Source organism: Hoplias malabaricus, chromosome X1, assembly GCF_029633855.1.
Source record: "Hoplias malabaricus isolate fHopMal1 chromosome X1, fHopMal1.hap1, whole genome shotgun sequence".
In the NCBI taxonomy this organism is placed as follows: Eukaryota; Metazoa; Chordata; class Actinopteri; order Characiformes; family Erythrinidae; genus Hoplias; species Hoplias malabaricus.
The window spans coordinates 17,392,783-17,414,994 of NC_089818.1; the positions used below are offsets into that span (position 1 = coordinate 17,392,783).

General features: G+C 38.4%; 1 protein-coding gene and 1 pseudogene across 1 annotated transcript; one reads left to right on the forward strand and one right to left on the reverse strand.

The window, feature by feature from the left end:
• LOC136675468 (polymeric immunoglobulin receptor-like) overlaps positions 1-22,212 on the reverse strand; it is a 252,315-nt pseudogene that overhangs the window by 180,660 nt on the left and 49,443 nt on the right.
• LOC136676033 (polymeric immunoglobulin receptor-like) lies at positions 558-20,235 on the forward strand. Its single transcript, XM_066652886.1, has 11 exons — positions 558-675; positions 778-1,118; positions 2,395-2,407; positions 3,791-3,799; positions 8,642-8,962; positions 9,065-9,355; positions 9,481-9,534; positions 19,135-19,449; positions 19,552-19,842; positions 19,972-20,034; positions 20,228-20,235. The coding sequence occupies exons 1-11, from the start codon at positions 558-560 to the stop codon at positions 20,233-20,235; spliced, it is 1,824 nt and encodes a 607-aa protein (XP_066508983.1).

The following is a 22,212-nucleotide window of genomic DNA, read 5'->3' on the forward strand; positions in this document are numbered from 1 at the left end:
AAATGTACTTCACTCAGAGGCAGGAAGAGTATTTGTCTCTGGAGCCTCTTACAGAAAGATGCACTTCTACTCCCTCATGAGTTCTTTAATTCTCTCAGTGTTCATCCTCTACATCTCAGGTAAGATCAATGCTGCATCATTCCTGTGCACTGGAGGTGTGTTCTTCACTCTCTCACTGCTTTAAATACACTTTGATTAACTCACCTGCTCCAGGGTGCAGAGTGGATACTGAATAATAACATTTAGGACGAGGGTGAAATGTGTTTGCTCAGTTATGACCAGTTTATTCCTCTGATATAGTTCTGAAGCAGTTCCTGAGTCGGAGTAACACTGTTGTACCATTTGACTTCTTCTCTGTAGAGTCTGAGAGTGTGAAGACACTGAGGAATGTAGCTGTAAAAAGAGGAGGATCTCTCACCATTCCATGTTTTTATGATGAACAATACAAATCAAACCCTAAATACTGGTGTAAGGGTTATTACTGGAGCTCCTGTGGAATAGTAGCCCGTACAAACACAAGTGGAAGAACATCAGTCACTGATTATCCGACCCAGAATATGTTTACTGTGGAACTCAACAGTCTCCAAGACTCTGACTCTGGATATTACTGGTGCGCTGTAGAAATCAAAGATGGTCCAGATGATGGTGATTATTTGTCCCTGACGGTTAGTGCAGGTAAGAAGTCTCTCTGTGTGAAGTAGAACCTGTTCACTGTAACTTAAAGCTTGTTTGATGGAGGACATGTTTACAGCACTCATTCTCTGCCTCTTTATTCAGATCCTGCTGTGTCAGTGATAAACAGCAGAGTGAGTGGTCAGGAAGGGGGCAGTGTCAGTGTCCGGTGTCTCTACAGAACCGATAAGAAGTATGAACATACAAAGTGGTGCAGATTTAAAAACTGGACCTGCTACATAGGGGGGAGGACTAACACATCCCAGAATTCAGCAGTGCTGGTCACTGATTATGGGACAGGTGCTGTCAGTGTGGAGTTGAGTGGACTGAAGAAGAGTGATGCTGGCTGGTACTGGTTCAGTGCAGGAGAAGTGGGAGTTACTGTTCACCTCACTGTCACTGAAAGACCTACAAGTAAGATCACATCTATCAGAAATGCAGAATCAGCAACAGCAAATCAGTAAGTAGTGATGTTCTAATACCGCTACACTTTCACATGGTTTTGCCATTTGCTTGTACAAAAAAAGAAAAAAAAAGCTGCTGCACATTCTACACAAATAACTTCTGGGAATGTTCATATTTCAAGCAAGTGTGAGATGAAGCATGATAAGTATTCAGAACTATAAGATTTTAACCCTATTTGAAGTATACTCTCACAGTTTTAAATCAGTCATATTACTCTATGCCAATGCAATGTTTCTTTCTTGTTCAGTAAGTACAAGAAATATAAGCAGCTCTAATGCATTGTATGTCCAAATATTTCTACTTTTATTTATTTATTTATTTTGCATGTTTGCAGGACAACTGCTTTGTTATTAGTAAAATCAGCCTCTCCTGCAAAAACCACTTCTGAACCTAGTGTCCAATCAAGTGACATTACGAAAAAACAAGACAAGTAATTCCCACATAATATTAAATGTTGTTTATTATATCTGTATTTCAGAAACTGAAGAACCTGCTTTAAAATTCTTAAGTTAGAAGTATATTACTGTGTGATAAAGAAATGTATCTTATATATGTATCAGAGTCTGGGTGGAAATGGGAGAACTCCCATAGTTTCCCCTGTCCATTCTTTGGGGTCTGTTTAAGGGATATTTAAGGCTTATGTGTTGTTGATGTCGATGATTTTACCCATTTCTGGAGATGCCACAAAATATATTTTTATCATTTTATTTGTTCATTAAATAACTTGAACATGTCATGTGTCTCCGTTCACTGCAGGAATAGAAACGACAAGCTTAGCTTGTTTCTACTGGCTGTAGGCCTTGGACTGCTGCTTGTCCTGGTCTGGATTATAACCTTCATGTTGAGAGAACGGTCAAGTAAATATTCATCTGACATTAAAGGCTTTTTTCAAATTTACACTGTTTGACACTTACCTATGAGTGTAATGTGCTCTATTTGGTCAATGTCTCTTTAACAGAAGCAAATCAAAAAGAAACCACAGAGAGGAGCAGTAACTCAGCAGTTCACACTGTAAGTGCTGCGAGTGACCAGTGGTTTCATGTTGTTTGAGTTCTAGTGTTCAAACACAGTGCAGCTGTTAGTAATGTGCCTCTTTATCATCATATTTTGTCATTGGTATTGTGTGTGTGTGTGTGTATGTATGTGTGTGTGTGTGTGTGTGTGTGTGTGTCTGTGTGTGTGTGTGTGTGTGTGTGTGTGTGTATAAAACAGAACACTACAGGTGAAGATGCAGAAATGTACACTACTGTGTGTAAGAAAAAGAAGGTAAGTCTTCATTTTTCACATTGACAAACATATAAACATGGTTCTATTACTGAAACATTACCAGTTTGACTCATCCTGAGTAAATAATGTCCATAGCCTTCGTCTGAAGTGGCTCTAAGAACTGATGTCATCTACAGCAATGTAGCCACTGATGCCACAAATGAACCTGTAAGTGAACGTTTATAAAGCTGTTGTTATGAATCACACCTCTATTTTAACCTGAAGTAGGTGAGATGTCGTCATGTATCTGAGGACAATAAGTTTTACTTTGATGGAAGTTCCTTAGTCTGACCATGACTTTAGCTGCTGAAAAAGCTGAGATGCTCTTTTATTCCTAAATCTGTCCCATTTTACAGCTCTCACCAGATGCTGGAGGTGATGAAGTGCTGTACAACAACATTTTGCACAAATAAGAAGTGAGGCAGAATACACCATATATTATTATGGGATTTTTAACACTTTTCAGCCTATTGCTCATTGTTCCTGTTCTGTCTGTGTTGATTCCAGTTGTACTCAGCTGTATTTCTCAACAAACAACCTCATGAGATCAACAGCAAAGAAGACACAAAACAAAGTATTCACCTCAAAATAATGTCCTTTTGTGTGATTTCAAAGGTTGAAAAAATAACCCTTGTTAATGTAAATATGTCATATGTGCACTGCTGAAAACGCATTCATCCTATTTTGAGATCATAAGAGATCATTAGTCGTCCTGTTGTATACTATCTGCTTTAAAATGAGCAATATATTATTTATATATTATTTTTAGTAGATCAGTCTTTTTTAAATGCTCTGTTGCATTTCACATACTTTTCTACCAATATGTTCCACATTTCATGTTTTAAATTCAGCCAATAAACTGTAACCGTGCTTTAACTGTGTAAACATTCAACATATCTTGGTTGTGTATTTATTAGCACTTAAAAATCACACAAAAGAATTTGATTTTTCCACACCACAGTAACATCAAACATTCCTCCTAATGTGAACACAGTGAGTGCCATATTAACCCAAATGCAGTAGTTTACATACTCTGCTCTTTACCTAACCATCTCACCTTACAGTCACTGGGGACAGATTGCCATTTCTCTGCTCTCATCCCCTGCAGCGATATTAATCCCAGGTTCGCTTTAAAGATTTTTCGTGAAGTGAAGCAACAGCAGGGGGAGACACACCGTGTACAACTAATCCTGTCCAAACAGGGAGTCGGACAGACATTTGGACTGCAGCCTTGGAATTCACCCAAGAAACCAACCAACAAATAAAACATTGACACAGAGTCATACATTACCTGTACAATACCGCCCCCTGGTGGAGCAGTGAGGAATAACTAGGATAACTTTTTTATTCCCCATAATCTCCACACAATCATGTTACACAGTAACAGATACTCCCGGTTTGATCTCTATCACACTGTCTTCATCAGAAATCTGATAAAGAGTAAATTCCCGTTTTCCTTTCCATTTTCTACACGGACCCTCGGTCCTCCATGTTTGTTTTCAGTATGAGGTAGTGATGTGTCGGTCGCGAACGAACCGGTTCAAAGAGCCGGCCCTTGTAAGTGAACGATGAGAGCCGGTTCCCGTCTACGACCGAGTCCGTTAGTATAGGTTCCATTGTATTTGTTTATTTTATTAATCAGAAATGGATGATTATTTAATTTAATAAGCTATTTTGTAATACCTACCTTTTGGGTTCCATTGGCTATATTTCAGAGTTTACAAGTGATTTTTATTAAGGTGATTAAACAAAAATCCAGTTATTTATACAATTGAAGGTAGAGAAGGTGGAAGAGAAAACTCGGGGGGATGCTAAGGCTTGTTCGCTAAACGCGAGTGTAATATCAATGTACTAAGAAAACAAATGTTGTTTAACTACTCTAGCAGGCTCTAGTAACATTGAGTGACAGAAAAAGTAGAATTAACTTACTATACTTAATCTCTTTCACACACAGCTCCAACAGGCTTCCTTTTCCGGTGCTCACGCAGTGATGTTGTGCTGCTGTGCCATGCGAGATCAGCTGTGCACATGTTGCACCTAACGCTGTTCCTTGAAAGCGTTAATGTAAAGTGTTCCCATACTTTTGATGACTTGGGTCGTACATTTTTCTCTCTGCTTGTGCTAACATTATCCTCTGCTGTGACCGCAGATGAACCCTTCTTCCAGAGTTCGTCACGTGTAGCAACTGTACCTATGTGTATAATAACTTAGACCCAACTAATCGATTATTAAATTAGTTGCAATCTATTTTAACACTCGATTTTAATCGATTAGTTGTTGCTGCCCTAGAAGGCAGATTGGCATTCAGAAAAACCAAGTGTCTCAGCTTTGATTGTTGTTCTCTGATTGTTTGAATGACAAGCCTTAGAAAAAAATAGCTCGGTCTTAGACGGGAACCGGCTCTCATCGTTCACTTACAAGAGCCGGCTCTTTGAACCGGTTCGTTCGCGACCGACACATCACTAACACTGACTGAGATATTTGGTGCAAAAGTGAAACCGCGCGGATGTCATGTTTGAGCGAAAAACACAGCATTTGAGACTCGTAGCCACATATTCGAGCGGGTGAAATCATTGACCTGTGTTTGTGCGACAGATATTCCCTTAAAAAAACCTAAATAAATAAATAAAATAAATAAATACAGGTGTGTAACTCGCATTGCACAGATTAATTTCCGAATGTGCAACTTTTGTGCAGGTTTTATACGAGTGTGTGAATGTGTTTTGCACCATATTCTCTGCTGCAACTCTAGCAAAACATCATTTTGCACTGGTGTGTGTAGAATTGGATTTGTGCACCTACAATGAAGAATTTGTGAAGGTGTAATTTTCTACAACTACAAATGTCACTGTTGTGATGACTTGAGGGGAAGTTACAGATGAGGCAGAGAGAGACTATCTAGATTTATTTTCCCTGGAGCTATGTGACTGTGACACTACCTGCTGCACTTAAAACATATTCTTTAAAACTTTATTAGAATTTTTATGTAACATTAGCCAACATTGTTTGTGCTCCAGTATTATCCCTTACACCAGTATTTAGTATTTAATTTGTATTGTTCATCATTAAAACAAATCCTTCACTTTTTACAGCTAAATTTTTCAATGTTTTCACACTGTGTGATGCAGTCAGAAGCAAATTTACAAAATTATACAACAGTGCTTTAAAAATGTAGTAAAAAATCGTATCTTGCATGAAATTGTAATTATTTAAACCAACACACACAGACACTCATGTATTCCTCCTCTCTGACTCTAGTGTTAGCACTCTTCAGGTGTTCTAGGACGCTGGAACATTGCTGTTAAGATTTAGCTGTATTCAGCCACCAAGAGCTTTAGTAAGGTTAGATACTGTTGAATAACTAGTTATGGATCACAAACACCATTCCAACACATCTGAATGGTGCTCTATCCACCCAGAGAATGCAGTTCCACTGCTCCTCAGCCCAAAACTGATATACTGGTCTATTTGACCGCTTGACTTGAGCTACTTTAGACAATCACAATCTGTTGGTAGGGACAAATGCAACAGCATCACAATTTATTACAGTCTGTCAATAGTCTAAGACCGTTTCATCAGTACAATGTCTCTTATTTCATTAAACAGCTGCAGTTGTCTTGTGAGCACTGACACCTTTCAGAAACCTTTATGTATTGCTTTACTGATAATATTTTAGAACATGTTTTATTACATCTCTCTGTAGATTGCCTTTAAACACAGTGCTACCAAAAACAGAAGTTTCATTCACTAAATAATTGTTCTAGGTTTATGAATGTGTTTATGGGATGCACATTTGTGAGGTCAGACAAGGTCTTCACACAAATTCATCCCAAAGGCTATCTGTTTGAGGTCATGACTCTGTGCAGGCTTGTTGTTATTCTGGGCTCAGCACTACAGAAACTGAAGTATGTACATTTTGGAAGAGGATTCATGTCATGCCCTTGTCCTGTTGTGTCTGTTGTCCCTGCCATGTGCTCACTTGGCACATGGCTCTGTTTGTTATTGTCCATGTCTCCGCCCATGTCCTGCATTTCTTCCTCTTCCTTGTCAGTGTCATTTGTAATCCTGCCCCGTCGTTATCAGTACAGGTGTCCCTTGTCTGTGGTGTTCATTTAAGTTCCCTTGTCTTTGTTGCACATTCCACTTTTAGTTTGCTTTCTACCGTTGGTTTGTTTTCTCCAGTCTATCTGTCTTGTCTGTTACTCATTCCCTTTAAGTCAGTCTTTGTATCTCTTTTGTCTCAGGTCTGTTTGTGTCTTTAGTCTGGTTAGCTTTCTGTGTTCAGCTTACTCTGTTTAGCTTTCTCTGTCTGCTTAGTACCCCCTGTTTATGTTTGTCTGTTTAGCTTTCTGTGTTGTTTCTGCTTCTTTGTCTAGGCTACTGTTATGCTCTCCATGTATTGTTCTCCTGTTGAAGTCTCTGTCCAGGTCGTTCTGTTCAAGTCTCTCTGTCTTGGTCTTTCTTTGTTTCAGTATCCTGTCTTCTTATCCTAGTCTATCTGTTTTGTTATTTTTTGTAGAAATAAAAGTATTTTGTGTTTTAGCAAGTGCATCCACCTCCGTCAGTCTGGCCCACGTTCCTGACAATACACCTAATTGTCCTAAAGCAGGGGTCGGCAACCTTTACCACTCAAAGAGCCATTTGGACCCATTTCACACAGTAAAGAAAACACTGGGAGCAACAAAACCCTTTTGAAATTTTAAATGAAATAACACTGCGTATAACAGGGTTATTTTTAAAACAAATATAAACAAACTATATTTATAAACAAACTATACTGTGTTACATTTATGAAATCATTGAACGACTGCAGAGAAAATGAAATAACATTTCTGCATGCAACAAAGTATTTTTAACTCAGAAAAAAAGACGTTGTGTTGACAGTTAAGTAAAATACTCAATGTCTATTTGAGTCCTCATCGTAATGAAAAAAAATGATGAATTAAATTATCCACTGGCAGCAAACAAGAATGCTGTCCTCTCTCTGCGTGCCGTCATTATTTTACTGATGCCATGCAGTCAGCTGTCAAAAAGTTCAAGAAATCGCACACTGGCGGGTGTCGCACATTGGAAGTTGTGACGTGTATTAAGAGCGACAAAAATATTTTAAACATTAAATATTAAAATATTTTAGATGTTACAAGATCGCCACATTTTGAAAATGAACTAACTAAAATTAAATACTCATTAATTATTTTCAAAAGCTGAGCCGCATCAGAGGGATCAAAGAGCCGCATGCAGCTCTGGAACCGCGGGTTGCCGACCCCTGTCCTAAAGTCAGTTCACTAACTTACCCTCACTTGTGCACAGCCTTATACCTCACATTTTGTATTTCTGTCAAGTACAAAATACACCAAATACACACTTTCCTGTTTTAATACACACAAAGAAGAATTTAAAGCGTGATTCAACTCCTCCTAGAAAAAATCATAAAATCATTTGCATCTAAATGGCTAGCATTTAGCCATAGAACTTATCTATTTAGAGCAGGAGAGGGTCAGGAAGAACACTCAAATGTACTTCACTCAGAGGCAAGAAGATTATTTGTCTCTGGAGCCTCTTACAGAAAGATGCACTTCTACTCCCTCATGAGTTCTTTAATTCTCTCTGTGTTCTTCCTCTACATCTCAGGTAAGATCAATGCTGCATCATTCCTGTGCACTGGAGGGGTGTTCTTCACTCTCTCACTGCTTTAAATACACTTTGATTAACTGATCAAATGTACTTCACTCAGAGGCAGGAAGAGTATTTGTGAAATTGTGGCTAAGAGTATTTAAACGGATCCATCCTTTCATCCATTCTTCAGATTTAGTGTAGAACTTTGCATTCATCCACAGTCAGTAACCTGCAAGAGCTGAAACAGGAAGAGCTCTGAAGTGTAGCTGCTTCACTTAGAAGCAGGAAGAGTATTTTTGTCTGGAGCCTCTTACAGAAAGATGCACTTCTACTCCCTCATGAGTTCTTTAATTCTCTCTGTGTTCTTCCTCTACATCTCAGGTAAGATCAATGCTGCATCATTCCTGTGCACTGGAGGTGTGTTCTTCACTCTCTCACTGCTTTAAATACACTTTGATTAACTCACCTGCTCCAGGGTGCAGAGTGGATACTGAATAATAACATTTAGGACGAGGGTGAAATGTGTTTGCTCAGTTATGACCAGTTTATTCCTTTGATATAGTTCTGAAGCAGTTCCTGAGTCGGAGTAACACTGTTGTACCATTTGACTTCTTCTCTGTAGAGTCTGAGAGTGTGAAGACACTGAAAAATTTAGCTGTAAAAAGTGGAGGATCTCTCACCATTCCATGTTTTTATGATAAACAATACAAATCAAACCCTAAATTCTGGTGTAAGGGGTATTACTGGAGCTCCTGTGGAATAGTAGCCCGTACAAGCACAAGTGGAAGAACATCAGTCACTGATTATCCGACCCAGAATATGTTTACTGTGGAGCTCAACAGTCTCCAAGACTCTGACTCTGGAGATTATTGGTGCGCTGTGGAAATTGGAGATAAATGGACTGTAGATGACGGTGATTATTTGTACCTGACGGTCAGTGCAGGTAAGAAGTCTCTCTGTGTGAAGTAGAACCTGTTCACTGTAACTTAAAGCTTGTTTGATGGAGGACGTGTTTACAGCACTCATTCTCTGCCTCTTTATTCAGATCCTGCTGTGTCTGTGATAAACAGCAGAGTAAGTGGTCAGGAAGGGGGCAGTGTCAGTGTCCAGTGTCTCTACAGAACTGATTATAAGAATAAACAGAAGCAGTGGTGCAGATTTAGGGACTGGCGCTGCTTAACATCCCAGAATTCAGCAGTGCAGATCAGTGATGATGGGAGAGGAATGGTCAGTGTGGAGATGAGTGGACTGAAGAAGAGTGATGCTGGCTGGTACTGGTTCAGTGCAGGAGAAGTGGGAGTTACTGTTCACCTCACTGTCACTGAAAGACCAACAAGTAAGATTATTTGTATCTGAAACACTGCCCAGAACCAGACTGCAATGGATGTACATCTGTAGATCTGTTATGGCCCACATTTGCCCTTGAATAATGTCATTTCTCATTTTCAACAGCAACTACAGCTGTGACTACAATATGCTCGACTGTGAAAACCAGTATCAGTGAGACCACATCAGGTATGATCACAATCTTGTGTTAGAATTGATTTAATTAATAAATTAAAACAATTATTATTTGTTTTTCTAGGTGTCCCAACAACTAAAAATGAACCCTCAACAACAGCAAATCAGTGAGTAGTGAAGTTCCGCTACACTTTCACACTTCAGTGTAGCATACTTTTGCCCTGTGCTTTCTTGCAGAACTGCAATGGTATTTTCTGAAAAACAATACTTCCCTAAGACATACAAGTGCCAACCAAATGTGAAATGAAGTAAGAAACGTATACAAAATGGAATTGTTTAGCAGTGTAAGCTCTAACAGCCTTAGGTCAGAGACTAATTTCTGGAGGAACTATGTTTAAGGAAGGCTTTGCACTAGAGAGAACATTGCTGTAAAAACATCATTGCCTTTAGTTATAAGAATATTAGTGAGGTCAGGTTTCGATATTAGATTATTAGTTCTAGAAAAGAAATTCTACTTTAACACATCTAACATTATATATTACATAATGCTCCATTATGAATTGCCCTGTGGACTGTGTGTGCATTGCTGAAGGCCTGAGTCATCTATGGGTGTATCTTGTAGTGTTATGTAGTGCTTCTATCACAGGTTGGGGTTCAAGACCTGCTTTGAGTGAATGTCTGTGACAAGTTGGTGTGTTCTCCCCGTGCCTCTGTGGGTTTCCTCAGGTGCTCTGGTTTCCTCCCTCAAAAACACACAATGGTAGGTGAATCGACTACTCAAAAGTGTCCATAGGTGTGAGTGTGTGTCACCCTCTGAAGGACTGCCATCCGGTCCAGGATGTATTCCCCCTTTAGGCCCAGTGCTTCCGGGTAGGCATGAGACCCACAGCGACCCTGAACTGGATAAGTAGATACAGACAATGGTAGGATGAATATTCCTTGGTTTTGACTAGTGTTTGGATGCCATTTGGAAAGTGTAGCTGGTCTTTCCATCAAATAAACCATTTGTGTAGTTAAATCTCCTTTAGTTAGCCCTCAAAGCCTGTTGTACAGGGTGAGTCAAAAGGTGCAGGACACACTTTTATCTGAATATGCCAGCAAGTAATTTGTGAGGGAGCCTATCTTTTAGGATAGGTTCAGAACAAGGCTACCATCGTGAAGGCAGCCATATTGGATCAGGGGAAAAGTTTTTCCAATGGGAACGTTGTCAATATCAAACAAAATAAATGGGTGTCATTTGACTTTTGACTCACCCTGTATATTCACACCTCTGTGTAATTTTTTTTATGCTTCTAGCAGAAAAACAGCTTTTTCTTCAGTAAAAAGCTTCTGCCTCCTCTGCAGAATATTCTTCTGAATATGTAAATAATTCAACTGACAACAAGAGCAAGTATTTCATACATTATATAAAAATGTTTATTTGTTGTGCACTGAAAATGATATTATTGTGTGGTTGTAAATATACAGGGCAGCATGATGCAGCAGGTAGTTGTCGCAGTCACACAGCTCCAGGTGCCTGGAGGTTGTGGGATCGACTCCCACTCCGGGTGACTGTCTGTGAGGAGTTGGTGTGTTCTTCCCGTGTCCGCATGGGTTTCCTCCGGGTGCTCCGGTTTCCTCCCACAGTCCAAAAACACATGTTGGTAGGTGGATTGGCGACTCAAAAAAGTGTCCGTAGGTGTGAGTGTGTGAGTGAATGTGTGTGTGTCTGTGTTGCCCTGTAAAGGACTGGCGCCCCCTCCAGGGTGTATTCCCGCCTTGCGCCCAATGATTCCAGGTAGGCTCTGGACCCACCGTGACCCTAAATTGGATAAGCGGTTACAGATAATGAATGAATGAATGAATGTAATTATACACAGGATAAGATGAAGGATATCCGATGTGAGTCTGTTAGTGTTTTAAGGCATTATTGTGTGATATTGAATATTACATGCTTCATTGTGGGTCTCTTTAATGAAAAATTTACAAAGGTACTGTGACTTTATTCACAGCAGCAATGGAAACTCAAAGCTTATCTGGACTCTACTACCTGTGGGCCTCGGACTGCTGCTGTTCCTGATCTGTGTCATAAGCTTCATATCAAGAAAACATACCAGTAAATATAAGTTTGACATTTTCTTTATAGGCTCAGGCTTTTTAACCAAATGTACACTGTTTTACACCTACCTTTTTAATGTGATCCACTCATTCCATTTCTCAGAAGCAAATCAAACAGAGACCACAGAGAGGAGCAGTAACTCAGCAATTTACACAGTAAGTGCTGTGAATGATGGATGGCTTCATGTTGTTTGAGTTCTAGTGTTCAAACACATAGTGCAGTAATTAGTATTGTGTATCATTGTGGATTTTGTCATTGGTGCTGTGTGTGTATATATACGTGTGTCTGTCTGTATGAAACAGAACACTACAGGTGAAGATGCAGATATGTGCACTGCTGTGTCTAAGAAAAAGAAGGTAAGTATATCTTTTTTATATCGACAAACATATAAACATGATTTTATTACAGAATCAGTACTAGATTTTCTCATCCTGAGTAAATTATGTCCACAGACTTTGTCTGAAGTGGCTCTAGGAACTGATGTGATCTACGGCAATGTAGCCACTGAGGCCACAAATGAACCTGTAAGTGAACGTTTAAAAAGCTGTTGTTATGAATCACACCTCTATTTTAACCTGAAGTCAGACTGTCATTATGTATCTGAGGACAGTAAATGTTACTTTGATGGAGGTTCCTTAGTCTGACCATGACTTTAGCTGCTGAAAAAGCTTATATCCTCTTTCACTTCTAAATCTGTCTCATTTTACAGCTCTCACCAGATGCTGGAGGTGATGAAATGCTGTACGGCAATATTTTGCCCAAATAGGAAGTGAGGCAGAATACACCACATTATATTATGTTTTGTGTTATGGTTTGTGTGTTTTTTTTTGTTTTAAACACTTAAACACTTTTCAGGCTTCTGCTCATTGTTTCTTTTCTGTCTGTGTTGATTCCAGGTGTACACAGCTGTATTTCTCAACAAACAGCCAGATGAGATCAATGGCAAACAAACAAAACAAATTATTCCCTTCAATATTATGTCCTTTTGTGTGATTTCAAAGGTTAAAATACGAACCTTCATCATAGTGGTCAGTGTAACTTAGCGGGTGTTTTAACCACTGTAGTATACCCACATGTATGTTACATACATCAATGTAAATATGTCATATGTGCACTGCTGAAAACTCCTTCTTCCTGTGTTGAGATCATAAGAGATCATAAGTCATCCTCAGAGTCCAGCCTGTATTCCATCCTCTGATCAATATTTATTCTTGAATGTATGCTATAGACAGACTCTGTGCTGCAACTTTTTTAAACGTTTGAATAATATCTGCTTTTAAAATTAACAAAGTATTATACATATATGTTTTCACCACACTTTTTTTTCCATTCACCAGACATTTATTTTCAGATTATCAGACTCTGTTGCCTTTAATAAACTTTTCCCCCTAATATATCCCACATTCAGTGTTTTTAATTCAGAAAAAACTTTAACAACGCTTTAAGTGTGTAAATATTGTGATGGAAATTTGTTTATAGAAATGATTTATAATCAATAGAGATATTTTTAATCAGCAATAGCCACGCATGCTTGTGTAAACTGAAATTGTTTTATTCCTAATTCTCTGTGTTAGACAGCAGACTTATGTGTTTGTGTGTTTCAAATAACATATCGACACCTTCCCTTCAATCAACAAGACAACTCCCTTTGTCTTCAGACCAAAGAGGTAGAGGGGGAGGCACAGGGCACGTCTGGAAAGGTGTTAGAAATACAGGAGGGAGTGGAAAACAAATGGTGGGAAACTCAGAGTTTTGGGAACAGGATACATTGAAAGATGATTGAAATGTAAAAGAGTGAACAGATGGTGAACTTCTAAGGGAACTTCTAAGACACTGATCAAAAATGGTCAGCAGAGAGGTGAAAAACAGCGTTGCACGCAACGTTCCTCTCTCACGTAAATAAAATTGCTGTCTCACTTGATGGGACATCACTAGTGAAAAAAGTTAAGAATTCTGAGTCACATTACAGTCAAAGGCCAAATCTATATTTCCAGATTCAGACTGTAAACAATGGCCTTCATATCACAGACATTTAGGAGTGGTTGATCACTGTGGAACGCATTTAAATGTGCCCTAAATTTAACGATGTTAAGGTACAGCAGGACTTCCCTGATTTTGAGGTAGACTATAGTGTTGTCAAATAAAATACTTTGTTGGGTATTATATTTATATGGATGGGTTGTGTTGAGTATTTTTGAGGTTGGATTGTTAAAACGGACGATTTGATTGAGAGGGAGGGAGGGGCAGATACCCCACGGATCCTAAACAGTAAATACATTTAATAATAAATGTATTTCCTCCCTTGGGAGGAAACCGGAGCACCCGGAGGAAACCCACGGAACACACTAACTCCTCACAGGCAGTCACCCGGAGCAGGACTTGAACCCACAACCAAAACTAAATAAATAAATAAATAAATAAATAAATGTCACCGAAAAGAAGCGAGTGACTGGATTGAAATGCAGATACAACACATAATAAATAAATTTGAGAGTGTCTTTACATTTAAATAATTTACATCCCATAGATTGGGATGTATTCATTTGTGAATAGTGAAATATATTTGTGACTTGTGTGGATTAACATTGACATATTTGTCAAGAATTTGGAGACTAATTATGACTTCATAATGAAGTCTTTACAGACACACACAAACAAATATATATCTGACTGTTTTAAACTGTGGTGCAATAATGACCTCTAGCGTCTAATATAGAGTATAGAATCCAAACGATATTAAAGGACCTGAGCTTCCTCAGAATGTGCAGAGGACTGTTCCTTTTGCTGTACACATTCTCTGAACGGGTCTGCCTTTTAATTTATTTTTTTATCAAAATGTACATTAAATACTTGTAGGTGTGGAGCAGCTCAGAATCCTGACACATGGTGGTTATAGGACTCACTGTCAACTTCTGTTATCAGTTGAAAATTTGCTGCACAACAGGACAGTTGTAATATTCAGAATATCCACAAGAAAGGGGCAATAGCCGCTAGCAAAACACAACTGTACAAATAATCTCAGACTTCTTTTATATTATTAAGTTATATCTCCCTTAAAATATAGAGTCAGTGCTGTAGTGGCTAGAAGAGCACAGTTCACAGACTGGTCATTTTGAGTTGTAAAAATAATGGTTATATTGTTGTTGTAGAAATGTGATCTCTGGTTCCTATCACCATCACTGTAACAAAATCTGATGCTGTAAATGTCACTACAATTAACATTTCAAACCATTGAAGGATTTATTTTCCTGTTTATTTCCAGAAAGTGAGTCTTACAATAAATTCAGCAGACTTCAGATGTAAAATTATTATCTAACACTATGTCTAACAGAGTCATAGATCTGGTCATAGGTCTAAATCGGGAGAAAGAAGCTACCGACGTGATACTTAGAACCATTTTACAGATTGCACTACCTCTGTGTGGCCTATGTGATGCTGAAGCCTTACTGCTATAGATTGCATGAACTTGGCTGTCATAAATACAGAGACACAGTGTAAAGTTTTTCATTCAGCCAAGTTCAGAAGGTATTCATAGCCCACACATTTTGCTCAATAAAAGTATCTTCTATTAGAGGACATCTTGAATTTTCTCTATATTTGCAATATGTAGGTTGTATTATTTTGCACTGAAATGGAGTAAAAAACCAAACCAAAAAAAAAAAAAAACAAACCAGGAAGAACTCTGAAGTGGAGCTGCTTATCTCAGAGGCAGGAAGAGTATTTGTCGCTGGAGACTCTAACAGAAAGATGCACATTTACTCCCTCAGAAAGTATTATATTCTCTCTGTGTTCTTCCTCTGCATCTCAGGTAAGATCAATGCTACATCATTCCTGTGCACTGGAGGAGTATTCTTCATTTACTCACTGCTTTAAATACGCTTTCATTAAATCACCTATCTAACGTGAGGATATGTGTAGATACGGATGTCTGTTTCATTTGAAAAGGTTTAGTAGTTAATTTTAATGGTATTTAATGATATTTAATTGTAATTGTAAAGATGTTCTTATGAGATTCCATAAATAAATGCTTTCTTAGTTAAACAAACTTATATCTTCTTAGATTAAAATCGCACAGGTGAAAATAAATTAGATTCTTTAAAAACCATGACTGAGACACTGAGCCACTCCCTGAGTTCTCTGAGTTCACTGAGTTCTCCATATAAAAACTTTGCATTGTATGGTGTTCCAGGGGCATGCATCCACAAAAATGAAATAGCAAAATCAACAGAGTATTTATTATATTAGTAACAGTTGCACCGGATTTAGTTTTTTCTCAGAAATATTAGCAGAAGTAATTTGATTCAGTAAACCTCATATTACTAAAAGGATGTTGATAATTTCTAGTCTAACATTTCATGTGGAAAAAAAAGTATTAAAGGGAAGTTTGGCCCACTTTGATCCAAGCTTTTCCAGGAAAGATTTAGACTAGAGATTTATTAGTTACTTACTTATAAGTTCTGTGTCACAAAAGCAACTCCATCTTAGCCCAGAATGTATTGGATGGGGCTCTGCGACTTCAGAAAGTCCTGTTCTTCTGCTTTTCAGCCCAATGCAAGGTGGATTTATACCCCTCTATCCAACACTTGGCATTGAGCTTGGTGACATTAAACTTTTAAATTAAATTTCTTTTTCAGACCTTCATGCTTTTTATACAACCTCTGTGTGCACAACTGATGTATATGGTTCATCAAGTTGTCAAGTTTATACTTTAACTCCATTACATTTTTAAAATCAAATATCTGAGTCATCAGTAACTATTCATATACATGGTTTACGGATCTTCAGATGTCACAAATTACTCACCAAGAGTGAGAGTCAGTTGGAGATTTATTAAACGCAGTATGTGAAGCAAAGTCAAAATCAGAAGAAATATTCCAAAACCCAAAAATCAGTACAGAGAGAGAAAAAGTCAGAAATACAAACTGTAGCCTGTTTAAGGGTAAATTCAGTGTCTCAGAATTACAAAAATCTCAAGCTATAATCGGCAACTATGTAGACAAAAGAGAGCCTAAAAGATAACTATGTAAAATTTTACTTTAAAATTCTAGCTTAAAAATAATTGTGATGCTTCACTGACCTGTAATAGGGAGCATAGAAAAGTGCCTCTGTCCTTGCTACTCTCAGCTCAGCACTGCAGAAAGTGCATTATGTATATTTTGGAGGTGGTTATGAAACCACCCCTTCTCTCCCCTGCCTACACTACATTAGAAAACCTGTCTCTGTGGTGGTACCATCAAGGTTACATATTCGTACCTTTAATTAGGGAACATAATTGTACAATGAATAAAAATGAACTGTCAATAACAGCAAATCAGTGAGTAGTGAAGTTCCGCTACACTTTCACACAGTGTAACATACTTTTGCCCTGTGCTCTGTATTACAACGGTAATTGTCTGTTCTGAAAAACAACACTTCCTAAGACATACAAGTGTGAAGTGCGAAATGAAGTATGAAACGTATACAACATGCAAGTATTCTCCTTATATGGCAGTGAATGTCTGTGAAGAGTTGGTGTGTTCTCCCCGTGTCTCTGTGGGTTTCCTCAGGTGCTCTGGTTTCCTCCCTCAAAAACACAACTGGATAAGTAGGTAACGTAGCAATATCAAACAAAATAAAAGGGTGTCATTTGACTTTTGACTCCACACCGCTGTATACTACAATTTTTCTTATGCTTCTAGCAGAAAAATAGCTTTTTCTTCAGTAAAAACTGCTTCCTCTGCAGACGATCCTTCTGAATATGTAAATAACTCAACTGACAATAAGAGCAAGTATTACATACATAATATAAAAATTGGTTTTGCACTGAAAATTATATTATTGTGTGGTTGTAATTATACACAGGATAAGATGAAGAATATCCGATGTCAGTCTGTTATGATCAATATTCCTTATTTGATATTTTTATTAATAATCCAGTTTTGTGATAAAACCAATCCTTGGTTATTTGTGTGTGCACTTTTCTTGTACGGAATTATTCCTTCTAGTTCAGATTCAATTTCAGAGCCGAAAACCTACAGCGGGTCAATGAGTTATTAATTAATTATTTATTAATAAATAATAATTAATTCTAGCTAATTCTGCTATATATGTAAAGTCATCTAACATGATGACCTAATTGTGCAACATAAAATTGAACAGGTAAAGACACTACATATTATTTAATGACTCCCAAACATGGAGCTTAGCAAAATGAAATAAATAATTAATTATTAATAAAATAATAATTATCATTAACTCCGCTTTGTAGTGCTTATGCCACAGCAACATGTGCATGCTATTTCCACTACAATATTTACATCTTAATTCCTTTTTCTCAGCCATGTTTTCTCACACAACTATAAAATAAACTGTTCAATAAACTGGTCCTCAACTTCCTTTCATGGAGCTTTGGATAACAAGACTGAACTTGGGTCTTAGTGCGGACCACAAACGGCCAACTCCTTTAAATGGCAGCTTGGGCAGTTATGGACTGTTAAACCAAGGCTGCGTAAGTTGCAGCTGATTCACTCACCCATCATCAAACCTAAACCTATCACAATATTGGCCTGAAATCAAAGCTTTTATTCTCCTACAGCCAATCACAGTTATTTCACAGGGCTTACTCGCAACTCACAAGGCCTTAAACTACACACCTTATGTTCTCTATCAAGTGCAACATACACCAATTACAGACTGGTCCTGGTTGACCGTCCTCTCTGGGCGTGAACACAATGAGGTCACTCTGAAATGTGTAACTGTTTTTCTGGGTAGTGTTCACTGATGTGTCCTTCCCTAGAAACGTCTTCATTGGGATTTTTAACCGGGTTCTCTCATCTCCTCCAGTATTCAGACTCTGTACTTTAGAACAGGGGAGGATCAGTAAGAAAACACAGCAAAAGTTAAGGTTTCTGGTCACGGCCTGTTTCACAAATCACGATTAACCTTCTCCCTTTATTCCTGATCCAGTAAGTGAAGAATTTGAGAAAAACAGATATAGCCGCAATGTTTTACAGGCTTTGATAATAAAAACTCTCACAATCATTAAACCAGTTAAAATAAACCAGAATTGATATTTTATTTATTTATTAATTTTATTCACACTATAATAATTTGATTAATTGACTAAAATATCACAATCATTAAAGGATCATCCTTATTTTTTTAACCAATCAATTTAGAGCAGCGTGAGGGTGACAAACAGGAAGAACACCTCTGTCAAATGTAATTCACTCAGAGGCAGGAAGAGTATTTGTCTCTGGAGCCTCTTGCAAAAAGATGTACTTCTACTCCCTCATGAGTTCTTTAATTCTCTCTGTGTTCTTCCTCTACATCTCAGGTAAGATCAATGCTGCATCATTCCTGTGCACTGGAGGTGTGTTCTTCACTCTCTCACTGCTTTAAATACACTTTGATTAACTCACCTGCTCCAGAGTGCAGAGTGGATACTGAATAATAACATTTAGGACGAGGGTGAAATGTGTTTGCTCAGTTACGACCAGTTTATTCCTCTGATATAGTTCTGAAGCAGTTCCTGAGTCGGAGTAACACTGTTGTACCATTTGACTTCTTCTCTGTAGAGTCTGAGAGTGTGAAGACACTGAAAAATTTAGCTGTAAAAAGAGGAGGATCTCTCACTATTCCATGTTTTTATGATGTAAAATACAAATCAAACCCTAAATACTGGTGTAAGGGGTATTACTGGAGCTCCTGTGGAATAGTAGCCCGTACAAACACAAGAGGAAGAACATCAGTCACTGATTATCCGACCCAGAATATGTTTACTGTGGAACTCAACATTCTCCAAGACTCTGACTCTGGAGATTATTGGTGCGCTGTGGAAATCAAAGGCGGTTCAGATGACAGTCATTATTTGTACCTGACGGTCAGTGCAGGTAAGAAGTCTCTCTGTGTGAAGTAGAACCTGTTCACTGTAACTTAAAGCTTGTTTGATGGAGGACGTGTTTACAGCACTCATTCTCTGCCTCTTTATTCAGCCCCTACTGTGTCTGTGATAAACAGCAGAGTGAATGGTCAGGAAGTGGACAGTGTCAGTGTCCAGTGTCTCTACAGAACTGATTCTCAGAATAAACAGAAGCAGTGGTGCAGATTTAGAGACTGGAGCTGCTTAACATCCCAGAATTCAGCAGTGCAGATCAGTGATGATGGGAGTGGAGCGGTCAGTGTGGAGATGAGTGGACTGAAGAGGAGTGATGCTGGCTGGTACTGGTTCAGTGCAGGAGAAGTGGGAGTTACTGTTCACCTCACTGTCACTGAAAGACCTACAAGTAAGATCACATCTATCAGAAAGACTGCCCATACCCAGAGGGTAATGAATATTTGCCCAAATTTGGCCTACATCTGCAGATCACTTATAGCATTTGCAATTGAATGATGACATTTCTCATTTTCAACAGCAACAAGAGCTGTGACTACAATTTCCTCAACTGAGAAAAAGAGTAACAGTGAGACCACATCAGGTGAGATCACAATCTTATGTTAGAATTAAAAATAATGAATAAATTAAAAAAATCTAATATTTGTTTTTCTAGGTGTCACAGCTCTGACTAAAAATGAAAAGTCAACAACAGCAAATAAGTAAGTAGTGACCTTCTGTTACAGCTACACTTTCACACTTCAGTGTAGTATACTTTTGCTCTTTTCTTTTTGCAGAACTGTAATTGTCTGTTCTAAAATATAACAACTCTGAAGATGCACAAGTTCCAACCAAAGTGTGAAATGAAGTATGAAACATATACAAAATGCAAATGTTCTCCTTATTTAGCAGTGTAAGCTCTAACAGCCTTAGGTCAGAGACTAATTTCTGGAGGAACTATGTTTTAGGAAGGTTTTACACTAGAGAGAACATTGCTGTAAAAAATGATTGCCTTTAGTTACAAAAATATTAGTGAGGTCTGATCTGGTATTAGATTATTAGTTCTAGAAAAAAGATTCCATTTTAATATAACTATTTTTACCTAATTAAAAAACATTTGTGCAGGGCAGTCTTTTTGTTTGTTTGTTAGCCTTTGAATCCTGTTGTTCATTCACACCACTGTACACCACTTTTTTCTTGCAGAATAACCTCCTCTACAGCAACTGCTGAACATATTAACCACTCAACTAACAACAAGAGCGTGGACAACAAGTAATTATCACATCATGAGACATGTTTATTGATTGTGTAATTTAGTGACTGATAAAGCAGTTTCTTTGGCATGTAACTCTTCGGCTAACATGATTTATATAGAATATATAGAATGTATTTTTGTGTGGTAGTGACTCTTATATGCTTCATGGTGGGTCTCCTTTTCTTAATTAATAACTTACACAGGTCATGTGACTTAACTGACTGCAGCAATGGAAACTCAAAGCTTATCTGGATTCTCCTGGCTGTAGGCCTCGGACTGCTCCTGCTCCTGGTCTGTGTTATAACCTTCATATTGAGAAAACTTTCCAGTAAGTATTTGTTGGCTCAGGCTTTTTAATCAACTGTACACTTTATTAAACTCACCAGCACTCACTCCTTCTCTCTGTAACAGAATCAAGTCAAACAGAGAGCAGAGAGAGGAGCAGTAACTCTGCAGTTCACACTATAAGTGCTGTGAGTGATAGGGGGCTTCATGTTGTCTCAGGTCAGGTGTTTTGCAGGAGACAGTACTATGCCTCTTTTGTCAGTGGTGTAATGTGTGTGTGTGTGTGTGTGTGTGTGTGTGTGTGTGTGTGTGTGTGTGTGTGTGTGACTGAAATAGACCTCTACAGCTGAAGACTCAGTAACATACAGCACTGTGATTCCCAAAAAGAAGAAAGTAAGACTTTATTCATTACCTTCGTCTTCTTTAATGCCTGAATGTATAAACCACAAGGGATTCTTTTGGTTTACCACTCTGTCACTGATTACTTCTCTCAGACTTGTTTCACTTGAAACGTAATGTACTTTCAGAGAAATGAATATGATACATTTAGGTGCAGCGAACTGTAATGTGTGACGTTAGTCATTTTTGATATTATACTTTTTTATATATTATAAGATTATGAAATCTTGTGTGGGCAGCACGGTGGCGCAGCAGGTAGTGTCGCAGTCACGCAGCTCCAGGGGCCTGGAGGTTGTGGGTTCAATTCCCCGCTCCGGGTGACTGTCTGTGAGGAGTTCTGTGAGGTGTGTTCTCCCTGTGTCCACGTGGGTTTCCTCTTGGTGCTCCGGTTTCCTCCCACAATCCAAAAACACACATTGGTAGGTGGATTGGCGACTCAAAAGTGCCCGTAGGTGTGAGTGTGTGAGTGAATGTGTGTGTGTGTCTGTGTTGCCCTGTGAAGGACTGGCACCCCCTCCAGGGTGTATTCCTGCCTTGTACCCAGTGATTCCAGGTAGGCTCTGGACCCACCACTACCCTGAATTGGATAAGCGGTTACAGATTGAATGAATGAATGAATGAAATCTTCTGTGTGTGTGTGTGTCTGTGTGTGTGTGTGTGTGTGTGTGTGTGTTTGTGTGTGAGAAATAGATCTCTACATCTGAAGTTGAAGACTCTGTGACATACAGTACTATAATTCCCCAGAATAAGAGGGTAAGACCATATTCATCACAGCCATCTACTTAAAAGCTGTATCACTGAAACATTAAGGGGTCACTGAAACATAAATTGAGTAGTGTGTTA

Bases quoted from the DNA above. Each gene is read 5' to 3' on its own strand.
- LOC136676033 (XM_066652886.1), top strand. From the start codon at position 558: ATGTTTACTGTGGAACTCAACAGTCTCCAAGACTCTGACTCTGGATAT. The intron at 676-777 runs GTAAGAAGTCTC...CTCTTTATTCAG, and splicing joins GTCCCTGACGGTTAGTGCAG to ATCCTGCTGTGTCAGTGATA. The intron at 9,356-9,480 runs GTAAGATTATTT...CAGCAACTACAG, and splicing joins TGTCACTGAAAGACCAACAA to CTGTGACTACAATATGCTCG.